The sequence below is a fragment of the Diceros bicornis genome, chromosome 26 (assembly GCF_020826845.1).
Source record: "Diceros bicornis minor isolate mBicDic1 chromosome 26, mDicBic1.mat.cur, whole genome shotgun sequence".
NCBI lineage: Eukaryota > Metazoa > Chordata > Mammalia > Perissodactyla > Rhinocerotidae > Diceros > Diceros bicornis.
Window position 1 is genome coordinate 5,237,346 of NC_080765.1, and position 24,300 is coordinate 5,261,645.

The 24,300-nt window shown below is 47.0% G+C and overlaps 1 protein-coding gene across 6 annotated transcripts in view; it reads right to left on the reverse strand.

Moving 5' to 3' along the window:
- The window catches only part of AGFG2 (ArfGAP with FG repeats 2), a 34,169-nt gene that overhangs the window by 1,429 nt on the left and 8,440 nt on the right, over nt 1–24,300 (reverse strand). Inside the window, exons 1-12 of one of the 6 annotated variants that reach the window (XM_058569139.1) lie at nt 20,261–20,642; nt 12,088–12,181; nt 11,118–11,233; nt 9,831–9,984; nt 9,093–9,258; nt 8,262–8,387; nt 7,539–7,571; nt 2,358–2,478; nt 2,087–2,169; nt 1,812–1,874; nt 738–866; nt 328–413 (exon numbers count right to left, since the gene is read on the reverse strand). In XM_058569139.1, the coding sequence (XP_058425122.1) occupies nt 328–413; nt 738–866; nt 1,812–1,874; nt 2,087–2,169; nt 2,358–2,478; nt 7,539–7,571; nt 8,262–8,387; nt 9,093–9,258; nt 9,831–9,984; nt 11,118–11,233; nt 12,088–12,181; nt 20,261–20,481 (1,392 nt within the window). In that variant the 5' untranslated portion in view covers nt 20,482–20,642. Of the gene's footprint in view, nt 1–327; nt 414–737; nt 931–1,811; nt 1,896–2,086; nt 2,170–2,357; nt 2,479–7,538; nt 7,572–8,261; nt 8,388–9,092; nt 9,259–9,830; nt 9,985–11,117; nt 11,234–12,087; nt 12,182–20,260; nt 20,672–24,300 lie in introns of those variants that run through there. The other 5 variants (XM_058569138.1, XM_058569143.1, XM_058569140.1 and 2 more) reach the window with 5 other exon arrangements.

Genomic DNA, 24,300 nt, shown 5'->3' on the forward strand with positions numbered 1-24,300 from the left:
TTAGATTAGTGGAGAAAAGCTAGCTGGAGGCCACAGAAGAAATGCAGTTCAGGATTCCTTTCTCCCTCAAAATTACTGAGTTGAGGTCAGTGGGAAAGTGAGGGAGCTAAGAGGCCAGTGGAGGGGGCGGGCAGTGTGGAGGTGACAGGGCCAGGAAGAGCTGAGGCCCATTACCTAGCCCCCTCCTCCCCGGCATAGACCAGGCAGAACTTCAGAGAAAGGGGCATCAGCTCCACCCCACTTCGCCCTCTTCTCCTGGAAGAATTCTGTCCCCAACCCCCAGAGTGAAAGGCCACACCCCACACAAGCCCACACAAGGGCACTCACCATGAAGGGGTTGGTGGAGATGCCCGCTGGCTGGCTCAGTGGCCTCTGCCCCAGCCTGGCTGATCCTAAGTTGCTGAAGGAAGAGCCTGGGAACCAAGAGCGAACATTCAGCTGCCATGAGCCTGCCCCTTGTGCTGGTGCTGACCAGCTTGCCCACCTCCCTGCAGGGCAGGCACAGCAACCTCCCCAGGCGGGCAGCAAGAGGAGGCCTGCCTGCCTTCTTACAGTAGGGAATAATGGAGCTGAGTCAGAGGACACAGGCAACACTGTTGCTTCCCTGGTCCCTGCTACTGGTCCAAAAGGGAACTAGCTCAGATGTCTAGCTCCCTAACGTTCCTTCATAAACACACACAGAGTCCCTGGGGGTGAGGAATGGGGGTAAGAAAGGGGGTGAGGTCTGAATCCCTTACCATTCTGCTGCTGAGTCACTGAGGTCTGTGTGGGGAACATCGATGGTGGAAAGGTGCTGGCAAAGGCCCCAGTGGGTGGCACTGTCTGGGGGAAGCCAGGCCCAGCACTGCTCATCCCAAAGCTGGGCCCTGTGGGGTGAGGCACATGAGGCTCAGGTGAAGTTCTGGAAAGGAGGCTGGAGAACAGTTCTTCCTAAATCCCTCCAAGATGGAGAAATGGGATATAGTTTATTCCTACCCAGAGGCATCCTGTGGAAGTACCCTGAATGAGCCATGGAACTCTCTGACTTCCACACAACCTACCAAACCTGCCTTCCTCCTGCCCGTGGAGAGCACAGTAGTTACGAGCATGGACATGGCTACCTATGAAACTGCATAAACTAAAGCAAATTATTAGCCCTCTCTGTGACTCAGTTCTCTCATCTCTAAAATGAGGACTGTACCTATCTCCCAGGGCTGCTGTGAAAATTAAATAACGATGTAAAGCACTCAGCATTGGGCCTGCCACATAGGTCAGCTTGGTAGCCATTATTATACTCTCTTCCTGGCCTCAAGGTTTTTGAAAATGAAAAAAAGGAGGAGGGCATACGTTTGAAGAGAGAAAAGCAGAGGCTGGGGAGGGCCAGGGTAAGAGGCGACCACAGGACTCTGGCTGATGAGGGTAGAGAACAAGATTCATGGTTTCAGGTGGGACACAGAGGGGACAGAGGCTGGGCTCCCAGAGTGACACTGCTGAGGGCTGGAGAAAGGAGAATCGCTGACAGTATCAGTCAACATGAAACCTCAAAACTGGCTCAGGTAAGTAGCAGTCTGTTTTTTCTAATTCTGATTCTGTGACCTGGGTGCTTCTACTTTTTGCCCACTAGGTGGCCTGGAAATTAAACCAGGTCTGGCCTGGGCTGGTAAAGGGTGAACAAGGGGACTTGTTTTGGGAGGACTACAAATGCCAGCTGAGGCTGCCTGCTGCTCCTCCTGACAGTGGGGCTATGTGTGGGGGGCTGTCAAGGGAGAGAGGTGCAGGGGAATTTATGCCCTGGAGAGAGTCAGGGCTAGGGGACAGTCTGGGAGGCTTACCTGTGGCCAAGCCATTGGGCTGGAATGGGTTGGTGGAAGGCAGCTGGGGACGAGCAGCAGGAGCTGTGAAAGGATTGGTGAAGGCTGTTCAGCGTGGAATGGGGTAGGGGGGAGAAAGACATGGTTATTTTTTTTCTCATTTGGTTGATATTGGGATAACTGAGCATTCCTCCAAATCTTGGTGTGCATCTCTTTCCACTTCCCTCCCTGTCCAGAGTCCCCAGTTTCCTCTTGGCCTCAGATCCCCTCCCTGGGTCTCCACACGCAAGACTTACCTCCAAAGGAAAGCCCTGCGCTGCTGCCTCCACCAGTCATAGCCGATGGCAGCGTGGGGACCTGGCCGGCCATCCCGAAGATGCTGCAATATGGGGAGAGAAGTCAGCATGCATGTCATCCAGCACCAAGGAGACAAGCTGGGCAAGGCACAGGAGATGGTAAACCCGGTCCCGCTGGACAGGAGGAGCTGAGCGGGCTGGGAAGAGCAAGGCTGAGGTTTCTTGGCTGGCTCTCCAGCTCTAAGGCAAACTCCTTGACATCCAGACCTACCTGCTAGGGACACCTCCAGCTGACGCCCCGGCTCCCAGGAGGCTGCCCATATCTGCGAGGCTGTTGGGCTGACTGGCAGGTGCAAGAGGAGAGGCACCAAATGGAGTCACCTGGCTGCTCCCTGGGCAATCACAGGAAGTAAAACGGGGTGGGGGGGCGCTGGGGTGAGACGGGATGGAAGGGGCAGGAGAAGAGATGGAGGCAAGGATGTGGTGCAGAAGGAGTGGAGTGATGGCATGAGAGGCACCAACTGGCTTCTCTGAGCCAGCCCATTTTCCCATGGATCACCCAGTTCAGAGGGCTTGTCTTCCACCCAGAATTCTAGGCAACGTGATACTCAGCCTTCCTCAATCTCCCTAGTGCTCAAAGCTGCCACTGCTAAGAGAAAAGCCATTCTTCCTTGTGTTGGACCATCGTCCCTCCTGCTCTAGTTTGACTTACACTTCTCATTTTTTCCTCAAAAGATGGAAAAGTCTGTCCTTTCCTCAAACCAGCATTTCCATTTATGGATAAATCATATGAAGGGGCAGGTAGAGAGGGTGGAGGAGTAGCTGTGAAGGGAAGAAGGGCCCGAGGACCCTCGGGAGACTCTCAGGGAACGTGGAGATGGCACTGGGGGTGATGAGCATGAATCTCCAGCCGTCACCACTGTTCCATTGGAACTCCCAGCGTTCCACCACTCCCATCAGAGCTGTCCCCTCTAGGGAGGCCACCTGACGCTATGAGCTTAGCTCAGGGCTTGGGCACACTGCTCACTGGGCAGGGCCGACTGCAGGGTCTGCTATCCTCTCTGGTCTTCACATCTAAAAAGAAAAAGCACAAGAGGACAAGCTGCATGTGGGAGCCCAAGGAGCAAGTCCTGGAAATCCCGAGCAATCTCATGTCATGGGAAGAGGCCCAAAGCCCCGTCATTTTAAGAAAGCCCCTTTATCTGTGTGTCTACATCTTGTCTGTACAGTGGGATCCTGTCAACCACTCTGGGCTATTGCGAGGGTAAAATGAGGCTACAAATGAGCAAAAGCTTTATTTTTATGAGTTCTGGAAGACTCATTATTACACTGCATACACTGCATAGTGTCTGCCGCATGACGGTGCTCAAGAATTGTATGCTGAATGAATACCTGAATAGGCAGAGTGAGAAGAACTGGATTCTAGTTGTGGCTTTACCACTTGCTAACCCTGTGACTTGAGCAAACCATCTCACTCTCCTGAGCACATTTTTTCCCAGCTCTCTCGTAGAGAGGCTGTAAAGACCCTCTAAGGTAGTTGAAAATGTTTTGAAATCTATAAAGCATAACACAAATGTGAGGAATTATCATACCTATGATATAAGAAACTGTTTCCAGGGTCAGAAAAGCAAGACAAAGTCTCAAAGGAACGCATGATGGCTGACTCAGATGATAAACACAAGTGACCAAGGCCCTCCCCTGGACCCTCAACTCTGGCCTTCCCACATGCTCTGCTTCCGCTTTGAACAAGAGGCCCCACCCATGGCCTTGGCCTGCCAGTTCCTACCCACCCTCCAGGCTTAACAGAACCATGTCTTCCAATGGGCCTTCCCTGACCCACAATGTGAATTCGATCCTGGTTTTCCTCTCACAGCACCTTGTGTTTTCCCTTCCTAGCACTCGACATATTTGTAGTGAGATATTTTTGTTTATTTCTGCAACAACTGTGTCCCCAATAGACCAATTCAACTGCCAGAAATTTTCTTACAGATATAACTTGCAAATGTGCAAAACATGACATATACACTGTTATTAACTGCAGCATTGTTTAATAGCAAAAGACTGGAACATCCTAAATAGTCTTCAACAGGGGACTCATTAAATAAATTATGATATATACATAAGTTGGACTATTGTGCAGCTATAAAAAAGGAATGAGGAAGCTCTTAATGTACTGGTAAAAAAAAGTCTAACAGTGCTGTTAAATTAAAAAAAATTCAAGGAGCAGAACAATATGTATATTATGCCATAAAATGTGTAAAAAAAAAAAAAAAGAGAAAACAATAAAAAATGAGTAAGTGAAGGCCATAGGCTCCTCTTCCCAGAGGCAGGGCTGTGGAAGGAGGTGAGACAACAGAGAGGAGCAGGGGTAAGGCTGCAGGAATATTTTGCAGGTTGGGCAACTTGAAGCATATTTGTGGGAAAAAGGGAATATGCCAGCAGAGGTGGAGAAAGTGGAGGTGAAATTCAGATAAGAAAGCTGATGGGACAAAACCCCGCAGAAAGTGGGAAAGGATGAGGATGGGAGGATCTTCTCCCAAGAGAAGATCCTTTTCTTTCTCAGAGAGAGAAGAAGAAGGAGGGAAAGGGAAGGCCAAAGTCACGAGGCAGCGAAGGCAACAGCAAAGCCAGGCTGGGTTCTCAAATCCACACTGCTCCCTGGCCCCTCAAATCTCAGCCTGGCTTCTTGTCAGTAAAGTTTTGGGCATTTTTATGAATGCCCCAGAACTGTATTTTGAATCTCCATGCTCTTCCTTTTCTTTCTTTCTTTTTTTTTTTTTGTCAGGAAGATCAGCCCTGAGCTAACACCCATGCTAATCCTCCTCTTTTTTGCTGAGGAAGACCGGCTCTGAGCTAACATCTATTGCCAATCCTCCTCCTTTTTTTTTTCCCCCCAAAGCCCCAGTAGATAGTTGTGTGTCATAGTTGCACATCCTTCTAGTTGCTGTATGTGGGACGCGGCCTCAGCATGGCCGGAGAAGTGGTGCGTCGGTACGCGCCCGGGATCTGAAACCGGGCCGCCAGTAGCGGAGCACGCACTTAACTGGTAAGCCACGGGGCTGGCCCCATGCTCTTCCTTTTCTAAAGGGTTAGGCTGTTATTTATCTAAAACCCGTTTTTAAGGGTATCTTCTCTGTGCTAGGCCCCGAGCAGAACCGACAGTGACCGGCGCTAACCTGGAGAAGCCGAGAATCCAGCAGGGAAGACAGGAGCCCAGGGCCTGCCTGCTGCGAGGTTCCAAAGATGGCTGCTTCTTGAGTGCCAGCACTTAAAAGACAGTGCTCTCCTCGGCCTCTCGCCCTCCCCAACTCCTGGGCTTTCTAGAGGAACAAGCACTAGGCCTGAATGCCACTGCACACGTACACTTGCTCTTCAATCCTCTCCAATCCACAGAATGTAAGGAAGGCTGGAAAGCCAGCAGGGTGGTGTGGATCTTCTGATTTCAGGCCTCCAGCCTTTCCCTCTCCTGACTGACTCGGGGTATATGGAATTTCCAAGCAAACACAGCTCCCTGTCCTCACTTAGGTCAGACTCTGCTGTCCTGCTCTGGGCCTTCATGCCGGGGAGCTCCTCTCAGTGATGAGCAGGTCCTCAGCCCTTCCAGGCTGGGAGAAGGACTGTCCTCCTGTCTGCAGGCAGTGAGTGCTGTGTGCCTCCTTCCAACACTAGAGGGCAGAGCCAGCCTTTGCTCCGGTGGGGGCGGCACCCTGCAGACAGCACATTCTCAGAAAGGAGGCCAGCGAGGAATACCTGTGCTCTTGTCCGCTTCTTCTACAATTCCAGAGCCTCACTCCACACAGCTGGGCGGGTATACATGCCTTATAACAGCTTCAGGGGAAACTGCAGTTTTAGAAACCTCCCTTCTCCATACTCCCCCTCAGAAATATAAAAATACAACCAGGCTGTCAGAAGAGACACCCACCTCTCACCAAAATCTCCCTACTTCATACCCAGTAGTTCTTTATGTCACAAAGAAACACCCTCGTGATCATGGTGTGGTGGAAAGTGAATGGGATCTGCCACTTATCAGCTATTCGATTTTGGCCAAGTCACTGGAGAAGTTGAGTCAGTTTCCTCAACTGCAAAATGGAGTTCTCTCCTCCCTCACGGAGACTAACATGTGGACGCTCCTAGCAATGGCAAGAGCCTTATAAATGCTGTTGGGCTCTGGGTCTGGCTGCAGACTGTCTGCTTTTTGAGATAACCAGACACTGGACAAAAGCTTCATCCCAGATTCAGCCTGGGATGCTCCAGAGCTGGCGCCTTCCTTCTCTCCTATAAAGGGTGGCCCTTTAACCTCTCTCATTAAGGCAATTGGTAGGGCTAGAAATGCATTTCTGAATGGCCCAATTTATAACCACTTTGTATAGGCTGTTTCCTTTCACTTTCCTGTTCCCAGAAACACTTTCCTCTCGCTAAATTGAATATTCTTGTACCAATCTACATTCTTGCCAACAGCATACCAAAGGGCCCATTTCCCCACATAATACTGGCCTTTATCAATCTGTACAATTTGTGTGAATTTAATGTGCACAATTATTCTCTTCTCCTACTTTGCATTTTCCCTGATTAGTCAGGTTGAGGACATTTTCATATTTTTTTCTGGGTATTATCTGCTTGTATCCCTTGTCCATTATTCTCTTCTTTCTTTCTTATTTATAGGAGTTTAAAAAACACATTATGCCTATTAGCTTTTTGTCTGTTTTCCACGTTGTAATGATCTTCTCCCTCTCTGTTTCATGCCTTTAAGGACGTGAAACATTGTTTTGGGACATCTTTTAGGACAGTTTTGATTAGGACATCTTTTATCATATAGAACGTGACCTATGCAATTTCTACTTGTTAGAATTTATGGAGATTTTGTTTTCTAGTATGTGGTCAAATCATAAAAGGGCAATATGTTCGAAAATCATATATATTCTGACTTTTTGTCACAAAGTTCTACTTATATTTCTTATGTCAAACTTGTTAAAGTGTTACTCAAATCGTCCACTTTCTTCCTTACTTGTCTATGTACTTTATCTATTAATCTTGTGAGAGAATCTATTATAGTCTTCCTGTCCATTGGTTTATTAGCTTTTCATTGTGTCTAAAAGCTTTTGCTTTATGAATTTCAAGGCTACCCTATCAGTTACTTTAAGTTCATGATGTGAGAACTTCTTTGTGAATTTTAACTTTTAGCAATATAAAATGCTTCTTTTTGTCCCATTCGAAAAAAATTAAAATAAAATAAAAACAAAACTAACCAACCAGTTCACAGTGGCACGGTGGGAAGGCTGTAGGCAGAGGGAGAGTCAGGAAGTTTGGGCTCTGGGCTGAGCTCTGCCCCTCTGCCTCATCTATAAAATGGCTAAACTTGAAGGATTCCTTCCAGACCTCCAAACTCTAGGATCAGAGGACCTCCCATAGGCTCCTACCTTGGGTAAGCTGTGGGGTGGGAAGGATAACTTACCAAAGCTGTAACTTCCAGTGAGCATCCGACTGGCTGGCAGTGAGGGTGGAGCAGGGAAAGGGCGGGCAGGTGGGGGAAGGGAGAAAGAGAGAGAGTAAGTCACTGGCTTTCCCCAGACATATGGTCTTGACAGCGCTCCAGCTGTTTTCCCTTGCTTCCAGAAAGTCCAAATGAAGAGGGGCAGCCCAAAGGCGGTGAAGACTCGATGTCTGGGAGCTTAGGAACTGAATGCTTTAAGGTGGCCTTTAGACTCTCTTTCAACTGCACAACAGAACCAACACAACATCGAGTTTACAGGCTTCTGCTAAGAGGGAGGGGTGAGGACTTCAGCAGACTACCTTGGACTCTGACCAGGCCTTGCCTTTTGGGCAGTATACAACACAGACAATCAGAGCACTCTAGAGAAAAGGTCAGGGCTGTTCTCAATTTGTCTAGGACTTAGGTCTCCCATACTTCCCAGTCAGAAATCTAGCGCACAACCCACACAACTCATACTACAATTTTAGCCACTTTCCTTATGTGAAAAATAGAACAATAGAGCCCCCTCTTCCTGACAGAATCTCATCAGACTCCCTTCATCCTTTCCTGGAGCTTCTTCTCTTTGTCTTTTGTTTCCTTTCACAGTTCCTTAGGTTGGTGCAGATGTGAATGAAGGGTGATGTATGGAGGTGGACAGCTGGAGGCAGTGCAAGAGAGAAAGGAGAGCGGTAGGGCAGAGTTCACCTGGGGGTGCTTGCTGGGTCTGGAACGGGGCTTGGCCAGCTGGAGGAATGCTTCCAAACGCAGAGGAGCTGGGGCTACCGCCAAAGGCATCGAAGTTGGCAAAGCCCCCATGGGAAGGTGTCTGACCTAGAGGTGGAGGGAATACAAAGCTTATATGTATACAATGTATAGGTAATCTATATAATATACACAAATTCTAAAGGCCAAAGGCCAGCCGATGGGACATCTGCCTTTCCACAGGGTCCTCTTCAGAGGGATATGGCAGGGGCCTAGGGCAGAGAGCCAGAACATGCAGGGGAAAGGGGATCTCAGAAGCCTCCAAGTTCAACCCCTACCATCTTTTATCCTTGCTCTATGAGGTATCAACATTTTTGTCAGGGCCTAGTTTGGGCAGAGTCATGTGAAACAAAACTTTTTGCATGGGAGAAGGGTCTTGAAAAGGAAAAAGGGAAACTAGATACCACTTTATTCAACCTTCCCTTGGCTATTGCTGATCTTTGGGGAGAGGGCAGGGGAAATGGAACACATGATAATCCCCCTGCCCCCATTTTAATAGAGAGAGAAAGAAATAAAAGGGCTATTTCCAGTGTTCTAAAAGGAAGGACTAGGAGCCCCCAACCGTAATGCTTTATGGTCAAACTCCCAAACATAATCCTGGCCGTACTCACTTGACCCCAACCCTCCTAGCCTTGATGCTTCAGAATTACCCTCATGTTCATTTGTGTGAAGAGAGAGAGAGCCACATGAAACTTTCTCACCCCAAGGGAGTGAACGCCTTGTGTTATGGGTTATATATGTTGTAGGAAGGTTCTCATCCCAAGTCCCACTTACCCCCAAAGGCTGGGAATGCAGCAAAAGCTGGTGCCACCTGGGGAGCAGCGAAGGGGTCTCCACCAATGTCAGCCAGCAGGTCAGTACTGGCTTTCTTGACCGAGGAGTGAGGGGGTGGCTGAGAGCTCCGGGGCTGGGATGTCCGAGCCTGAGACTGACTGACAGACTTGGAGGAGAAGGCATTACATAGAGCACTTGGAATCCCAGACATGACCAGGCCCCTGCGTGGCTCCCCAGGCTGCCCCCAGAGAGGCAAGTAGAGAGAGAAGAGAGGGATAAACTGCCCTCAACCGAAAGGCTTTCTGGGCAGAAGTTGCCTTAGCCCCTCTCATACCTAATTCCTCCATCTTCTCAGTATACCAGCTCCCAGAACCACACATTTGAGAGCCTATCAGTCAAGGCAACCATGAGATATACAGGGATGTCGCCCAACAGTCCCCGTGGAGCGGTCACCTCCTCATCTTTCCTAGGTGCTTGAAGCAGTGTCTCAGTCCCTTCTGTGTTTCCTTGGAGGAAAGGTCAGGTTTGAAGATGATACTCTGACTTCCCTAAATACCACTTCCTGTTGGGTTTTTTCTTCCAAAAGATACGAGTCCAAGGTGACAGATGCAAGACATAGGTAACCAACTCACACCTCCTGTCCTGCTGTATGCTAAGTCCAGGGGACTTGATTTAGGAAACTAATAGCCCTGTCTCCCAAATCCCAAAATAATCTTGAAGGGCAGATCTGAGAGTTACCTGGCTCGAGCTGGAGGCAGCAGCTGAGAGAGATGGCACAGGATCCCCCAGAAGCGTTCTCAGGGGCTTCCCTTCTGGGATGGAGCCCTGGATAGGGGTGGGGGCACTGCCTTTGGTATAAGCGGGCCCCTTGACTTGGTCTGGGGGGACGTACCTTTGAGAAAGAATAGTTAGGCTGAAAGGACAGGGGTAAAACCTCGGCCCAGGCTCAACTTAGGTGTTTGGGAAAACATAGGTTACAGCAGTCAAAGTCCTTTCTCATTTTTCCCTACTAATTCTCTTTTTTGAATTAAAGAGAATTTAGCAATTTAGAAAAGTTCTGTCTTTCTTGAGCTTCCCCTTTACTGTCAGATGCTCATTTTTTTCTGCAGGAATGTTCAGTTTGCTCTGGCTTGTGTCTATTTTTCCCTCCTCTCTCCCTCTGCTTTCTGACACGTCAAACCATCTGGGTTTCAAGTAATAAGACCTGCAAAATGCGGACAGATAGGCGATCTTATTTTCCAACTTCCTACTCAAGGTCCCTCTTTTTACTTCCTGGGTGTTTCTTCAGATTCCTCTTTCTCTGTCCCATAGAAAAAGTTTCTGCCACCTCATCTTCTGAGTGCTCACAACCTATCCTGCCAGCTCCTGCTACTTCTGATAAAACCCTCTTCCATTACCGTGTATGTGGTCCCTACTCTGGAAGTATCTTCTTTATCCTGAGGACACCCCCAGGAGGGACTCAAAAATGCTGTTTTCTCTACATCAATCTCCTTGCTCTCTGCATTCTCTTCCCCACCCTATAGTTACCGTCCAGGCACCCCCCGCCCTTGCACACACCCTAGAGATCAAACAATAGGAAGTGACACCTGGGGAGAAAAAAGGCAAGAGAGAACTGAGATGCTGTTTTCATCATCAGGAAAACAGAATACATATAAATCATGAACGAAACGATGTCTTAAAGGCGTAAAGCTATAGGATAGGTGCTTCTAGACACCTCTCTCCATACCTGAAATCAGCTGAGCTATAAAAACTAACCCACAGTCCCACAGGCCTAACTCCCCCTCCAATCACTTTCCCAAAAGAGGGGATATCAAATCTGCAAGGTTAGTGTTCAAAAACAAGTTGTCCTTTCACGTAGCTTTATTATTTTGAAATCAGAATTTAGCACTAACTGAATCGGAATGGAACAGACTCAGCCCAAGTCTAGCCTTTGAGAGAAGCCCTAATTCAACTCTGCAAACTGACTGTCAGAGGCGGTATGCCGTGGACACATGTCTCCACAGCAATCTCTTTCCTCCTCCTTACCATCTCTTCTTCTCATATTTCTCCTGGAGAAACTCCTTCACCTTCTGAGGATCCCTGGAATCTGGTATTAAAGATGTCCGAGCATCAAAAAGACCCAGCCAAATCTTCCTGCAAACCTAAAGGAATGGAGTCAGGTGACAGAGGAGTTGAAGCAGAAAGCATGAGATGGCAATGATCCCACTTCCAATTTCTTCATCAATCACTATTTATTGAGCGTGGACCCAGTGTGAGGATCTGGGTAGACCTACAAAAGAGACATGATCCTTGTCCTCACAGAGCTGATCATCTAATGGAAGGTCATGCCTTAGATAAGTAAAAATAAATTTATAATTACATATTGTGGCACGTCTTGCAAAAGAAAATAGAGGGCCATGAGAATTATGGGGAACTAAATTTGGATGGGGGTGGGGTCAGGGACAATGTTCAGAGCTGCGACTTCCAGAAAACCCTCCAGAGGCCCTCATTTGTACCCCCAGGTAAGCCAATCACCGTAAGCTAGGGGTACTGCTAACACCAAGGATGGCAACTTCCCACCAGCAGATTTAGCTGGGAAGGAGTTTAACTCACTTTCAAGTAAATGACATGGACTTAACCTGGGTTGCTCATGCTCGGGTCAGCAGAACTGGCTCCAGGAGATCTTACTCAGAGGGGTGGGCCCAGTCAACTCTGAATGCTCATCAACTGGCGCTCTACCCGTTTTACCCCTCGAGTGCCCAGGGGCCACCCCCTACACGGATTTTGCTCCTTCCCCTGATTCCTCCAACACGGGGCCTAGACAAACCACAATTTGTGTAACTAAGAGTCCGTGAATATACAAATATACATGAGACAAGAAATCTGACATGCTAAAAAAATAAGAGACACTTGACCAAAAAAGAAAACTGTAGGGTTTTTCTATAATCTTGAGGCAAAGCTCTGCAGGCAGATAGGGCAACTCCAGCATGTAACCACTCTGTCAGTGGCAGCTCACCTCATTCCCACGGGACTGCAGGAATACAACTTCAGGCTCAGTGAAAGTTGTCATGGAGATGGACTTGACTCGATGTGGGGGGTTCAGGCCTCTCCTGTGGGAGAGAAATAGAAAGAAGTATAATGCAGTTAGCACTGCAGGTCTTGTTCACGGGAGGAGCGGGAGGGAGAAAGGGTAAAACAACGCATCAATTAAGCTCAGGTAGAATTCCCTGCCTGAAGCAACTTCCTAATTCAAGGGAAGAAGGGAAGCAAGAATATTTGGAGGCTTCTAATGAGAGACAGGAAGGACAGAGTCAGGAACATATTGTGATCCCAGTTGTTCTGGAGAGGATGGCAGAGCCTGCCCATCCAGAAGCATCTTCTACTTTGGCTCAGACCCCAAGAGTTCAGTGCTCAGGCTGAGGGGTACTTCTGGGAACTCAGAGGTGCAACCACTTCCCATTTCCCGCTTTCTCATTGTTTTGACAGACAGCACATCCTCAAGGTTCCAGAGCCCATGAAGACACAAATCCCTCAAGCATGAGGAAAGTCAAAAATGAAGGCCCATGACTATTCCTGATTACACTAACAAAGATGAGACTTGGAGACAAAACCCAGGGTCCCTTGGCTGGCTGTTCCTCCTCTCGTCCACACAGAAGGCTGGAGTGGGGGTAGGGATGCAAGGGTCCCTCTCTTTCAGGAAGAGATCTCTGGAAAAAGAAATATTCTAGACTTTCTCATTTCTAGATCTTTCAGTGAAGCAGGAGGAAGTCAGGTTCAACTATGAGATGTGAGATTGACATGAGTCAGGAATATATATCCTGTAGTGATGCTTTTGTGCCAGCTCTGTGTGTTCTGTTAACTCCCTGGGAGTCCAGCTCTGCCCACAGAAGCCCTGTGGAGATTACAGCAGAGAAGTCTTCCTTGTCCCTTCCTTGCCCCCACTCACTGCCCTCCGGAGTGTTCTAGCAGGGGAAACTTGGAGCTAAGCCAGGCAGGGTTCCATAGGTTCCCTTTTCTTTACACCTTAAGTTTTACTCTGGTCTAGACCTACTGCCCTCATCAGATGAAAACAAAACTGGCTGAACCAAAACAAAGAAACTAGACCCTGGGACCAGGAGTGAAAGACCACAGGCACATGCAGGAAAGACAGTCTCAACTGCTGCGGCCTCGTTAGATGTTTATGCCCCTGGGAAAAATGGGCAAATCAAGATGTGAAAATAAAAGTAACTCTAGAATAGGGCCCTAGGTGACGCCCTCAGGAAAGCAAAGGGAGAAGGAAGAGACAAAATTTACCAAATGGAAACCCCAGAGGAAAGTGGGGAAAACACATATTCGCGCTTACAGGCGCACACGCAGAATAAAGGTACCCTGCCAAGCCTGGAAGTAGGGCAGAGTATGTGTTAGTGTAAGTGAAGGCTGCGTTAGTGTAAGTGAAGGCCGCGGGGGCCGGAGGCAATTGACACAGCGCAGAGGGAACAGTGAAGGACAGCAGCCCTTCTGGATGATAAATGACCGATCATGGGATTCTAACAAAGCACAGGACACTGGAGGCTACAATTGAGGGCGTTTTTAGCAATTCTGCTGCTAGACTTTTAAGTAAAGGGTCTCAAGATACCCCTTTAAAAGACAAGCAATATCAAAGAGGATTGATGCCCCAAGGAAAGATAAGAGCAGGGAAAACCAAAAGCAAGGCTTTGTTACTACATGTCAAACAATAGCTCTTCAACCTGATCTGCCCTGAAGACTCTCTTCTGATCATATTTCAGAGGTATTTCAGTTTTCTCTCCTAAAGCCTCCCCTACTAATGGCTTGGTTATGTTTAGTTTTGAAGTCCAGACAGCCTGCTTTTATACTTTTTCCCTTGCCTTTTCTCCCTTTAACCACTAGGCTCTTCTTCCTCAGAATGCCATGCCTTTTGGAGGTCTAGCCAGAGCAGACCTCTCTGTCCCCATGTCCTCAGTCCTCTTCTTCATTTGCCACTAACAAATATTTACTTTGCCAAAATACAAGGCATTGTGGTAGGCACTTTGGGGGATACAAAAATTATAGGACCTAGTCCTCGATCACCAGGCACTTGCTTACAAGATGGACCCAGGGACCTTCTCAGTGAAATAGAGTGCCATTTAGGCGCACAGAAGGATCAGGGAGAATGTGGCACCAGGATGCAGCAGTGGGGGAAGGAAGAGAAATGGTTATGGGAAAAGTAAAACATATTATGTTTACACTAGAAAAACAGATTCTAAGCCTATCACAAAAAGGTCATTGACATTTCCTGAAAGGACAAGCAGGAACTGCTAGCAAAGTGTAAACAGGGAGGTGTGCTTCCTTGTAGGCGGAGGGGGAGAGACTTGACCCACACATCAATCTAGAGGGGATGCTTAGAAAAACAGAACTTCCTACAGCTGAACTTGGACTGGAAGTTTTTTTGGGGGGCGGTGGAGTAGGATGAAGGGAAGGCAGAGAAAATAAGTGATTTAGGTCTTTGGGCCAAATGAATCTGATGGAACAGGATGTTTCCGTAGCACAGTACAAAAAGCACTGCTCTGACCTTGATGTCTGTAGGCTGGATTATGTAAAACCAGAACCACAGTTTGGGGGCAGGGAGAATTCTTGACAAGGCAACACTCTGCAGCCCAAAAAGACGGCCTAGTTACATGGCCTATGAGTCAGAGCATTTGCTTCTGAATCACAGAGACCACTGCTGCTGAGAGAAGCAATTTAGAAACAAGAGCCCTTCTCCTCTAGGAGTGTTGCTTTTGCTGGGTACATACCAGGGTCGTGCAATGGGCCAGATATGAGTCACTGGCCTGGAATTAAACAGACCTAACTCTCCAACTTGCATCCAGCCTCCCCAACATAACTCTCAGGTTCTCCCCAAAAGAAGTGAGAGCTAGGAGGCACTGCCTCCAGTTATCACAGCAAATCCATTCTGTTATTTCTAACCAGGAGGTGCTGGGGAAATGTAAAGATAAATTTATTTGCCCAGAATAGGGCAAGTTTTTCCAAATGAAGGCAAGTACATTCCTAGGACCCAAGCCTTCAGCAGAGTCATGATATCTTTTTCACAGGGCACCTAAACGGCATTTGAAGTACTCTGAATCACTCTTTGAAGTACGATGAATTGCTTGGCAAGTGAAGCCACGTGCAGAGATCCTAAAGTCTGCCCAGTTCTCTCTCTCTCTTTGCCTCTCCCTCTTCTCCCTCAGGTTCTATTAAGCATACTACTATTTCTACAAATACCATACCTTTTGTTTCTCTGTGGTCACACCCTCAAACTGGCCCCTATTTTGATTCTATCTTGCTTCATAAAAGCCTCAAACCTGCTCAGCTGCTCAGATAAGAAGGTTCTGCCAGGTCAACAATGGAAAAAAACAGTTCCACCCAGCACCAAAGTTCTTTCATTTGTGCCAAATTTGGACTTGGGAATTCCTTACCTCTGAATATTTGTGTTTAAATTCATACAGCTCAGACTGTGTTTCTTTGCTCCTGGGATTCCACTCCTCTGCCTCTGAGCTGCGTTCAGCTAACCCAGTTTAGCTCTTATTTTGAACCCAAACATCACCAAAAAGAGTCTCTATTACAGACTCTTAACAGTCCCCAACTGGAAGGCTCCCCTATTATCCTGCTCCAGGGTCAATTTCACTAATTTTAGGAAACTTCCTCCTAATCTAAATTCCCCTGCTTCAACCCGTTTCCTGCAGTTCTTCCTCAGTGACAATGACAAACAGCTGTCCTCTCATATAGAGCCACGTAGAATCCTGATATTACAGCTGTCCTCCTCATCAGGCTCAATATCAATCCTTTAACATTTTTTTCCTTTCTTCTCATTCCTTCGGTAATTAATTATTTTCTTAGGGGCTTTTCAAGTTGTCTAAGGGCCCTGTAAGATAAAGTGCCTAAGTCTGTAATTTAGTGAGACTCTGTCCACCTCTGCTGGGCAGAGGTGAATATGAAAGGTGAGGTGGGAGGGGATGGAGGGATGGGACTAAAATAAGGGCAAGGGACATGTCTACTTCTCCAGCCCAGACAGATGGAAAAGTACTGAATTATTGAATAACATACTACACCTTTCCTTCCAAGGAGATAAAAGTACTTCAACTAGGAACTGCTACTAGCAAGCCAGACGGGGAAACTAAGGCACAAGGCGGGTAGGAACTTGTCACAAATAAAGAGCTGTCAAGCACATTGCTTGACACCCAGCCCAGAGCTCTGTCCACCTTAATCCTGACTTAGTCCCATTATCAGAGTAAAGCTGTGCAGAAGGAGAAGAGACAAGTATCCACTACTGAGACCTGAAGGACCACGGACTAAAAGATGGACCCAAACAGCGGGGTCATGGAAGCCTGTCACATACTTTGCTGAACAATTTGGGTGTCAAAGGTAGTGCCCATCCCTGATGTCATGAGATCTCAGGCCTCAACATCTATTTTCCTTCTAAAGAAAGAAATCCTTGGATCCTTTGAGGCATCCAAGCAAACCAAAATAAGAAAGAACATTTAAGGCACTGCTTTGGCAATAAATCCTTTTTAGCAACAATCTTTACCACCCTAGCTTCAAATGGCAGATTCATCCTCCAGTGGAAGAGTTGGAAACATAACTAAACAAACAAGCACATGTTTTTATTGGGGAAATTAAAAGGATCTATATCCAGGTTAAGGAAATAAGCTTTTGAAAGAAAACCAAATGAATCAAACTAGGTCAAATTCGGGACCTACAATTGTGGCAGCATGTATGTATATTTAGAAACGTCAGAAAGCAGTGGCTTCTCTTCCACGCCCTCACACCAACGCTGTGGGTTTTTGCTACAGCTGAGAAAATACTTCTCATTAAAAAAGAGAGAGTGAGAATGAGTTCACACATGTAGGGATGAAGGCACAGTCATACCCACCCACCAATATTAAAATCTGAATTTTTCTTCATATCTTGGGAAATTCAACTTTGGCTGGAACAGTCAATTTTGCTGCATCAGCCAATCCAGCCAGCTGGGAACTCTGGTAATTCTGCTCACTGCCTCCGGAACACTCCATCCCCCTAAGAGGCAGACATATTTGTAACACACTCAACAGAAAACCGGCTTTCAAAATAAAGCCAGTCCTTCTGTCTCCTTTTTCTGGCTATGGTACTAAGTACCATACTTCAATTTTTCCCCCTCAATATCCTCTTCATTTTAACAAAGAATATTTCTTCTCTTTTCATCATCACACCTCAATATGAGTTCCCTTCACTCTCTAGCCCATGCTGAGCTTTATTTTACTTCACAGCATTTATCACTACCTGCAATTATATATTTAATGATTTATTTAGAGTCCATGGCCTCCATTAGGATGTAAGCTACATGAAGATGGGTGCTTTGTCAATTTTGTTCACTGTCATATCTCCAGTGCCTAAAACAGCATCTGGGGCTTGACAGGCACTCAATAAATATTTGTCGACTGACTGAATGAATGTGCAGTCTCTTGGCCTACCACAATTTTTACTTCCCAACAACACAAAATCCTATTCTATGGGTAATCAACCGTGTGGATTTAAGATGTTCACAGGTGTCTGTGTCACTGTGCCCCCTCCTCACTCTGCAGCCAGCAATAAGCATGCCCCCCTCACACATTCTGCCTATGGCCCACCTGCCAGCTCCCAGCCCTTCCCACAGTCCATCGGAGGACACAGGTAATACTTTAAGATCTCTTTAAAAGCTTTATTTGCCTTGCCCTAGTCCATGCTAATTAGAACTCCAATTAGCAAATGAGAAGTACCAGCAGAACCCACGCAGACAGGCACAGCCAGGGAAACCCCAGCTTTCTTGCAGAGTTTCTTCTGATATTCTCACTTTATAATCTCAACATGCCTTCAGCTCAGCTTCATTTATTGGCCCAGCCTCTTGATCCTTCACTCTCCTCTCACTTCCTGCTAACAAAGTTTTGGCCTAGCTTCTTATTTCCCAACCACCAAAATGTGTTCCCTAAAGTCTAGCACCTCAAGAATCACTCTGAGTGATTCTCATAATCTTTACCAAAACACAAGGCAAAATGTCCTTTCTAGAATCTTCTGAAACTGAAAAAAGATTCCTCCTACTTGGTCTCATGGGAACTTAAGTTCCTAAGGAGCTAAGCCCCCAATATGACGTACATACACCCCAGACAGAGCCAGGTCTCTTGGGGTACTTCTCTATTAAACTAATCAATGCACAGGCCATAGTTATCTCCACCTAGTGTCTGCCCAGATCACAGGTGTTTGATTTTTCATTAATGAGAATAACAATAATGACCACAGGGGAAAGTAGTAAAGTTCTGCAAATTGTGCACTGCTATTTAAGGAGCTAACTTTCCAGCAAAAGAAACCAGGTTTTTAGTGTGTCCCAGATCCCTTGGCCCTCCTTCTGTCCTGATTGAGGGATATTCATTATAGCAGGGACAAGTTATTTATGGGAGACTTTAAACCAAGATCCACAAAATAATGATAATGATGTCAGAACTTCTCATTTATTCCATGTTTTATCTTTCATCCCATCACAGCTAACCATGGGAATGAATTAACACTGTTTCCTAACATTTTCGTCCTATGACCTAGACTCTGATATACCATCAATTTTATCCCCCTGCTTCCCTTTACTTCTCTTTAGACTCTATAATCAGATTTTCCTTTTTATGACAGGATCTTCAGGAATCTGCTCTCTTTCTACTTTGTGCCATAAATAGTCCTAAATTTTGCTCCTGCTCTCCTCAGAGTGCTTGTCCCAGTCTCATGTCTATCTTTTTGCTTCATTTGAGATTCCATCTTGATGTTTGACACATTCCAGTTTGGAATCATTATTCCAAGAGCCATAATGGCTTTTACTTAGACCAAAGTTAAGTCCATCCTCACAACACACAAGTAAGGTTGCTTAGAACATAGAAGTTTGGCAGAGGAGGTAAAAACCGAATAGAGAAATAATCCTCAACTGTATCTTAGGAGACTCGGTTCTTCATTTCTGGTCTGCCATGATCATAACTAACATCAAACAACAAATGCTGAAAACAGCAACCCCAGTTGGCATTGGATAAGTTATTAAACCTCCATTTGCTTCTGTTCTCCCATCTGTCATGTAAGAACAATACTGCTCCCTCCTCAGCTCCTAAAAGTGTAAGAAGAAACAAGGAAAGCGCTCCTTGTTAAAAACAAACCAAACAAACCAATGTATTAAAATAATACTAAAAAAGTAAAAATAAATCCCTTGATAAATTTATAAAAAATAGGGACACAGGCCTGGTCTCAAATGTTAATCATGCAGCTAGCCAAATAATTCCCTAAGGGGGTAAAAAAACCCTTACTACTATATAATCAGAAATCTGGGCTAGAACTGTGGCTCTGAATTAGCTCAGGCATGACCAAATACAGTGCCAGCGCCAAGCGTAGCACTACAGATTATACAACAAAACTCCCCCAAATTTAGAATGAGTTGCAGGATGCTACTACCAGGATCCAGCCATGGCAACTAGGAGCTTAAAGATGTAGATTATTACACTTAAGGATGGTGCATCCAGATCCCCAAACCTTTGGAAAAGTTAAGCTCTCTAACAGGGCAACCCATCAGCTCTCATCTCAGATTTGTAAGAAATCCACCTCTGGGTTGCCTTCCAGAGCCCTGCAAGATCAGGATCTGCACCTAAACACTGGAACATGTTTACTTTACCTGCTGCTATCTCTATGCATCAACCTGGGTTAACTTACCTATTTCAAGTTGGTTTCTCCATCTCACACTCCAGGATAGGCAAAAGCCAGAGGGAAGAAAGGTACACCTTCATCTTGAGCCCAGCTTGCCCTATCTCTTTTCTTTTGCCCTCCACCTACGTGAAGTTCCCTTTCCTGGTGTATGTCATTCTCTGGCCCTTTAAATCTCTACCCCACCCGCCGCCCCCCAGACCCCTTCAATTCTCCCCACTTTCAGTTCGCCTCCCTTAGGGAGTTTCTCCATTCCTGTCCGCTGTCCTTCCTTTCCCCTGCGACGCGACCTCAAGTGCGTCCTGTCTCCCCTGCCCCTGTGCCTTCCCCATGACACCTCTGCAGCACACGGGCCTCTCGCCACATCCGGCGCGTCCCCGGCGTCCCCGCCGCCCCCCACCTCGGCTCTGTCCCTGCGCCCCAGGTCCCCGCTGTCCCCCACGCCGGCTCTGTGCCGCTCCTTCCCAGCCCTGCCCCCGCGCCGGTCCACTCACAGGAGACCAGAGCAGGTGGTGCAGACGAAGCTGCCCACGGTGATATCCACGTAGGTGACCCCGCGCTGGGCGCACTCGAAGCAGTGGCGGTTCCCGGCCTGGCTGCAGCCGCCCAGCTCCCGCACCCGGCGACACCACACCTCCGAGGCCGCCTCCGCCTCCGCCTTTCCCCCGCCGACACCGCCACCAGGGCTTGGGCCCTTCTTCGCCGCCATCACCATGGCTGCCCACTCTCTCGGACCTCCTCCCCGCAATCAGCAATCGCCCCTTCAACCACTGCCGCCTTCCCGCCTCCTCAGCCGCCTCCGCACGCCGGGCTCCCCTGACAGAAGCTCAGGAGCCGGTGGCGTCCGCGCGAGTCTCCTCAACCCCCTGCCTCGCCTATCCTGCACGCTGATTGGCTAGTCTCCTCCCACCTTCTCACTCTGATTGGCCCGACATTGGACAGCCCCGGGTTGCGGGAGCCGCCAACGCCACGCCCCATTGCCTTCAGACCTCAGGCCTCTCCCATTGGCCCGCAGAAACCCTGGCCGCGAGAGCTGTGCGTGCCCTCTCCTTGTCCCCGCCCCCTCTCGCCACTGCCTCCACGGCGGCCCGCCTCCCGGATGCGATTGGTGAGTCCTCGGAACTCGGGCTCTGACGCTAACTCTGATAGGCTGTCGAGGCTGCAAAGTTAGCGCGCGAGAAAAAGTAGGTGTCCTGCGCTTGCGCAGCTCTGGTCCTTCCAAATCGTGAGGTTAATTCCCGCCAAATTTGAAAGGCCTGGTCTCAGCTAGACTGTGCAGAGAGGCACGCAAAGCAGAAGAGAAGTGACAATTTGAGGGGCCCAGGGGAGGGAGGAAAGAAGGGAGGTCTCAGAGGAAGGAGGGAGAAGGAGAGGGAGTACTTCATAAATGCCATTGCATTTACTTCTACCCTATGCCATGGGTCATCTCATTTTACAGAGAGTCTTAAGTTATACAACTGTACAATGCAACTGGTACGTGGCCCAGCCAGGATTCTCATCCGGGTCGTCTGACTTTAGAAACCCTGCTGTTAACCACCACTTTATTCCTGAAATAGTATTTGATCATTCATTTGACAATTACTTATTTGAGTGTCTATTAGGTTTCAGGCACTGTTCTAGACACTGGAAATACAGCAGTATTTCTGTATTTCCTATCCTCATGGAGCTTACATTTTAATAGGGGGAGGCAGACAATAAACAAGTTAAGAGCCATCAGTTAGTGTTAAATTCTATGCAGAAAATTAAAATAAGGTATTGTACAAGAGAGGGACTTGTTGGGTGTTTTAGATTGGGCAGGGGAATGGTCTCTAAAGCAGTGATATTTAAGCTGAGACCTGAATAGGAGTCAGCCACGAGGAGATCTGAGGAGGAGCAACCCAGGCAGAGGGGAAAGCAAGTGCAAAGGCCCTAAAGCATGAAGAAGCTTGGTGTGGTGAAGTGGCAAAAAAGAAAGTCAGAGTGACTGGAGCATGGTGAGTGAGGGGAGTGGAGGCACTTATACTGGAGCGGGACCTGATCATGTAGAACCTTCCAGACTTTGGTAAGGAATTTGGATTTTCTTCTGAGTGTGATGGGAAGCTGTATTACTTAGAATTAGGTCCCCACTCTAATAGAAAACCTCAAATAATTGGAGCTTAAACAAGATGAAGTTTATTTCTCTCTCATGTAAAAGTGTAGGTAGGTGTTCCAGGGCTGGTGGGTTGCTCCATGATGTCAGGGACCCACGCTCCTTCTATCTTGTTGCTCCACAGTGCATTACCTCCACTCCCTAGTTCACCTCATCAGCTATTCCAGCCTCAGCCATCATGGCTGTGACAGCAGCGGGAAGAGCCTGCTCTTTTTCAGGATATGCCCGGAGACTGCACCCAACCTCATTGGCTCTCACTGGTCAGAACTCAGTCACACGACCAAGTGCAAAGAGGGACTCTGGAAAATGGATTCTTTATTTTGGGCTTTTATGTGCTCCCCTAAACTTCAGAGGTTCTATTACTGAGGTGGAAGGAGAGAAAGGATATTAGGATAAAACCACAGTCCCTGCCACAGAAGCCACTGGAAGGATTGTAGCAGGGGAAGGACAGGATCTGATTTTCAGCTTTGAAAAAAATCATTCTGTCTAGTATAGGGGATATGGTTATAGGTGGGGAAGACTGGAACTAAGGCAATTAAGAAGTGAGTTTGGCAGTCCAGGTGAAAGGTGATGGTGGCATAGACCAGGGTGGTAGGAACGGGTTGGAGAGAAATGGATTGATTCAGGAAATGTTTTGGAGGTAAAATTTATAGGATTTGTTAATGGATTACACGTGGGAGGTGAGGGAAAGAGGAATCAATGGCAACCTCTCTAGAGAAGCGCTGTCAATATAATTCTCTGTGATGATGGAAATGTTCTGTACCTGACTGTCCAATATGGTAGCTACTAGCTAGAGGTGGCTATTGAGCACCTGAAAGGTGGTTAGTAAAACTGAGAACTTGAAATTTTTATTATTATTATTTTTTTATTTTATAAATTTTTATTTATTTTATTTATTTCATATATTTATATTTATTTTATTTTAATATTTATTTTATTTTTATATTTTTGTATTTATTTTAGTTTATTTTTTATTAAAATAAAAATTTGTATTTATTTAATTAATTTAAATTTAAATTTAAATAGCCACATGTGGTTAGTGGCTATCATATTGGAAAGGGCAGTTCTAGATTTTTGTTTTGAGCAATTGGGTAACTTATGGTTATATTTATTGAAAAAAGGGAGACTGTAGCAGGAGCAGGTTAGGGGATGCTTGATAGCCAGAAATCAGTAGTTTTTCTTTGGACATGTTGATTTGAGATCCTCGTGAGGCCTCTAATGAGTGGATCAAATAGGCAGGTAGGATATATAGGCTGGATTTGCAGGTGAGGCTAGAGCTGGAAAGGTTTAGAAGTCATCAGTATACAGAAGTTATTTAAAGCCACAGGACTGGATGAGGTTGCTTATGCACAGCATGTAGACAGAGAAGAGGGCTCAGAACTAAGCCCTGGGCACCCCAATGTGTACTTTGTTCCACCTCTCCAGTTATCACAGCCACAAATGCACTTCACCATCCCTAAAAGGAGGCAACAGCAAGTCACATCCAGATAGGCAGATGTGACATCTCAGACCACTTTAAATGTTCCTTCTAAGGGTCAGAGTTCACAGTTTCCGAGTGCTGCCCATTCCTCCTATAGTTTCTTGTTAGCCAAGGGTTATTTCTTATCATCCGAAAACCTTGAACAAATTGGTAGACTTAGCTACCACCAAACCCTGATGCCTACAATAGTTGGGGAGGAAAATTAGAACATTCATGTAGATTGTGACAGTTTGCTGTTAATTTGTGCCACTGGGTGTGGTGGTGCAAGGAGGCAACCACCTCTGCCTCTCCCAGGCCCTATCAGGGAATAACAACCCTATTTCCCCTTCATAATCAGGGGGAGCGCAGCCAGCACAGGAACACGCTTTTTGGCCATTGCCCTAGTGGGAGTCCTGAATGGCCAGGTGGAACCCTCACTGGGTTCCTTAGTGAAACACCTGGCCCTTGGACAGTTAAGTCCACAGAGCATGAGTGACTTGGGGGATGGAAAGCAAATATTTTTAGAGAGAAAAAGTAATAGTGAGAGCTGCCAACCACCCCCCCGCCACACACACACCCCAGCCCTTGGTTTCTGGACGTCTATATTGGCTGACCTCTATATTGACACTGCATTTTAGTCACTGTTTGAGATCACGTATCACTTTCTACAAGCAAGTGTCCCAGCGTCACAGGTGTGGTCTCCTGGATACTGCCAGATCTGTTTTCAGAACACCATTTCATTGTTCTATACGGCCAACTGCTTCTGGTGGATGGGAAATATGATGATGGCCCATGGCTTGCCAACTGTCAATTTCTTTCACTGATAAGTGAGTTTCTTGGTTAGACCCGATTTTGTCTGGACCACCCTGTGTTATGCAAAGTCAGTAATTCCAGGGATGGTGAAATAGTCAGAGGCATGACCTGCTGGGAAAGAAAACCCAAATACA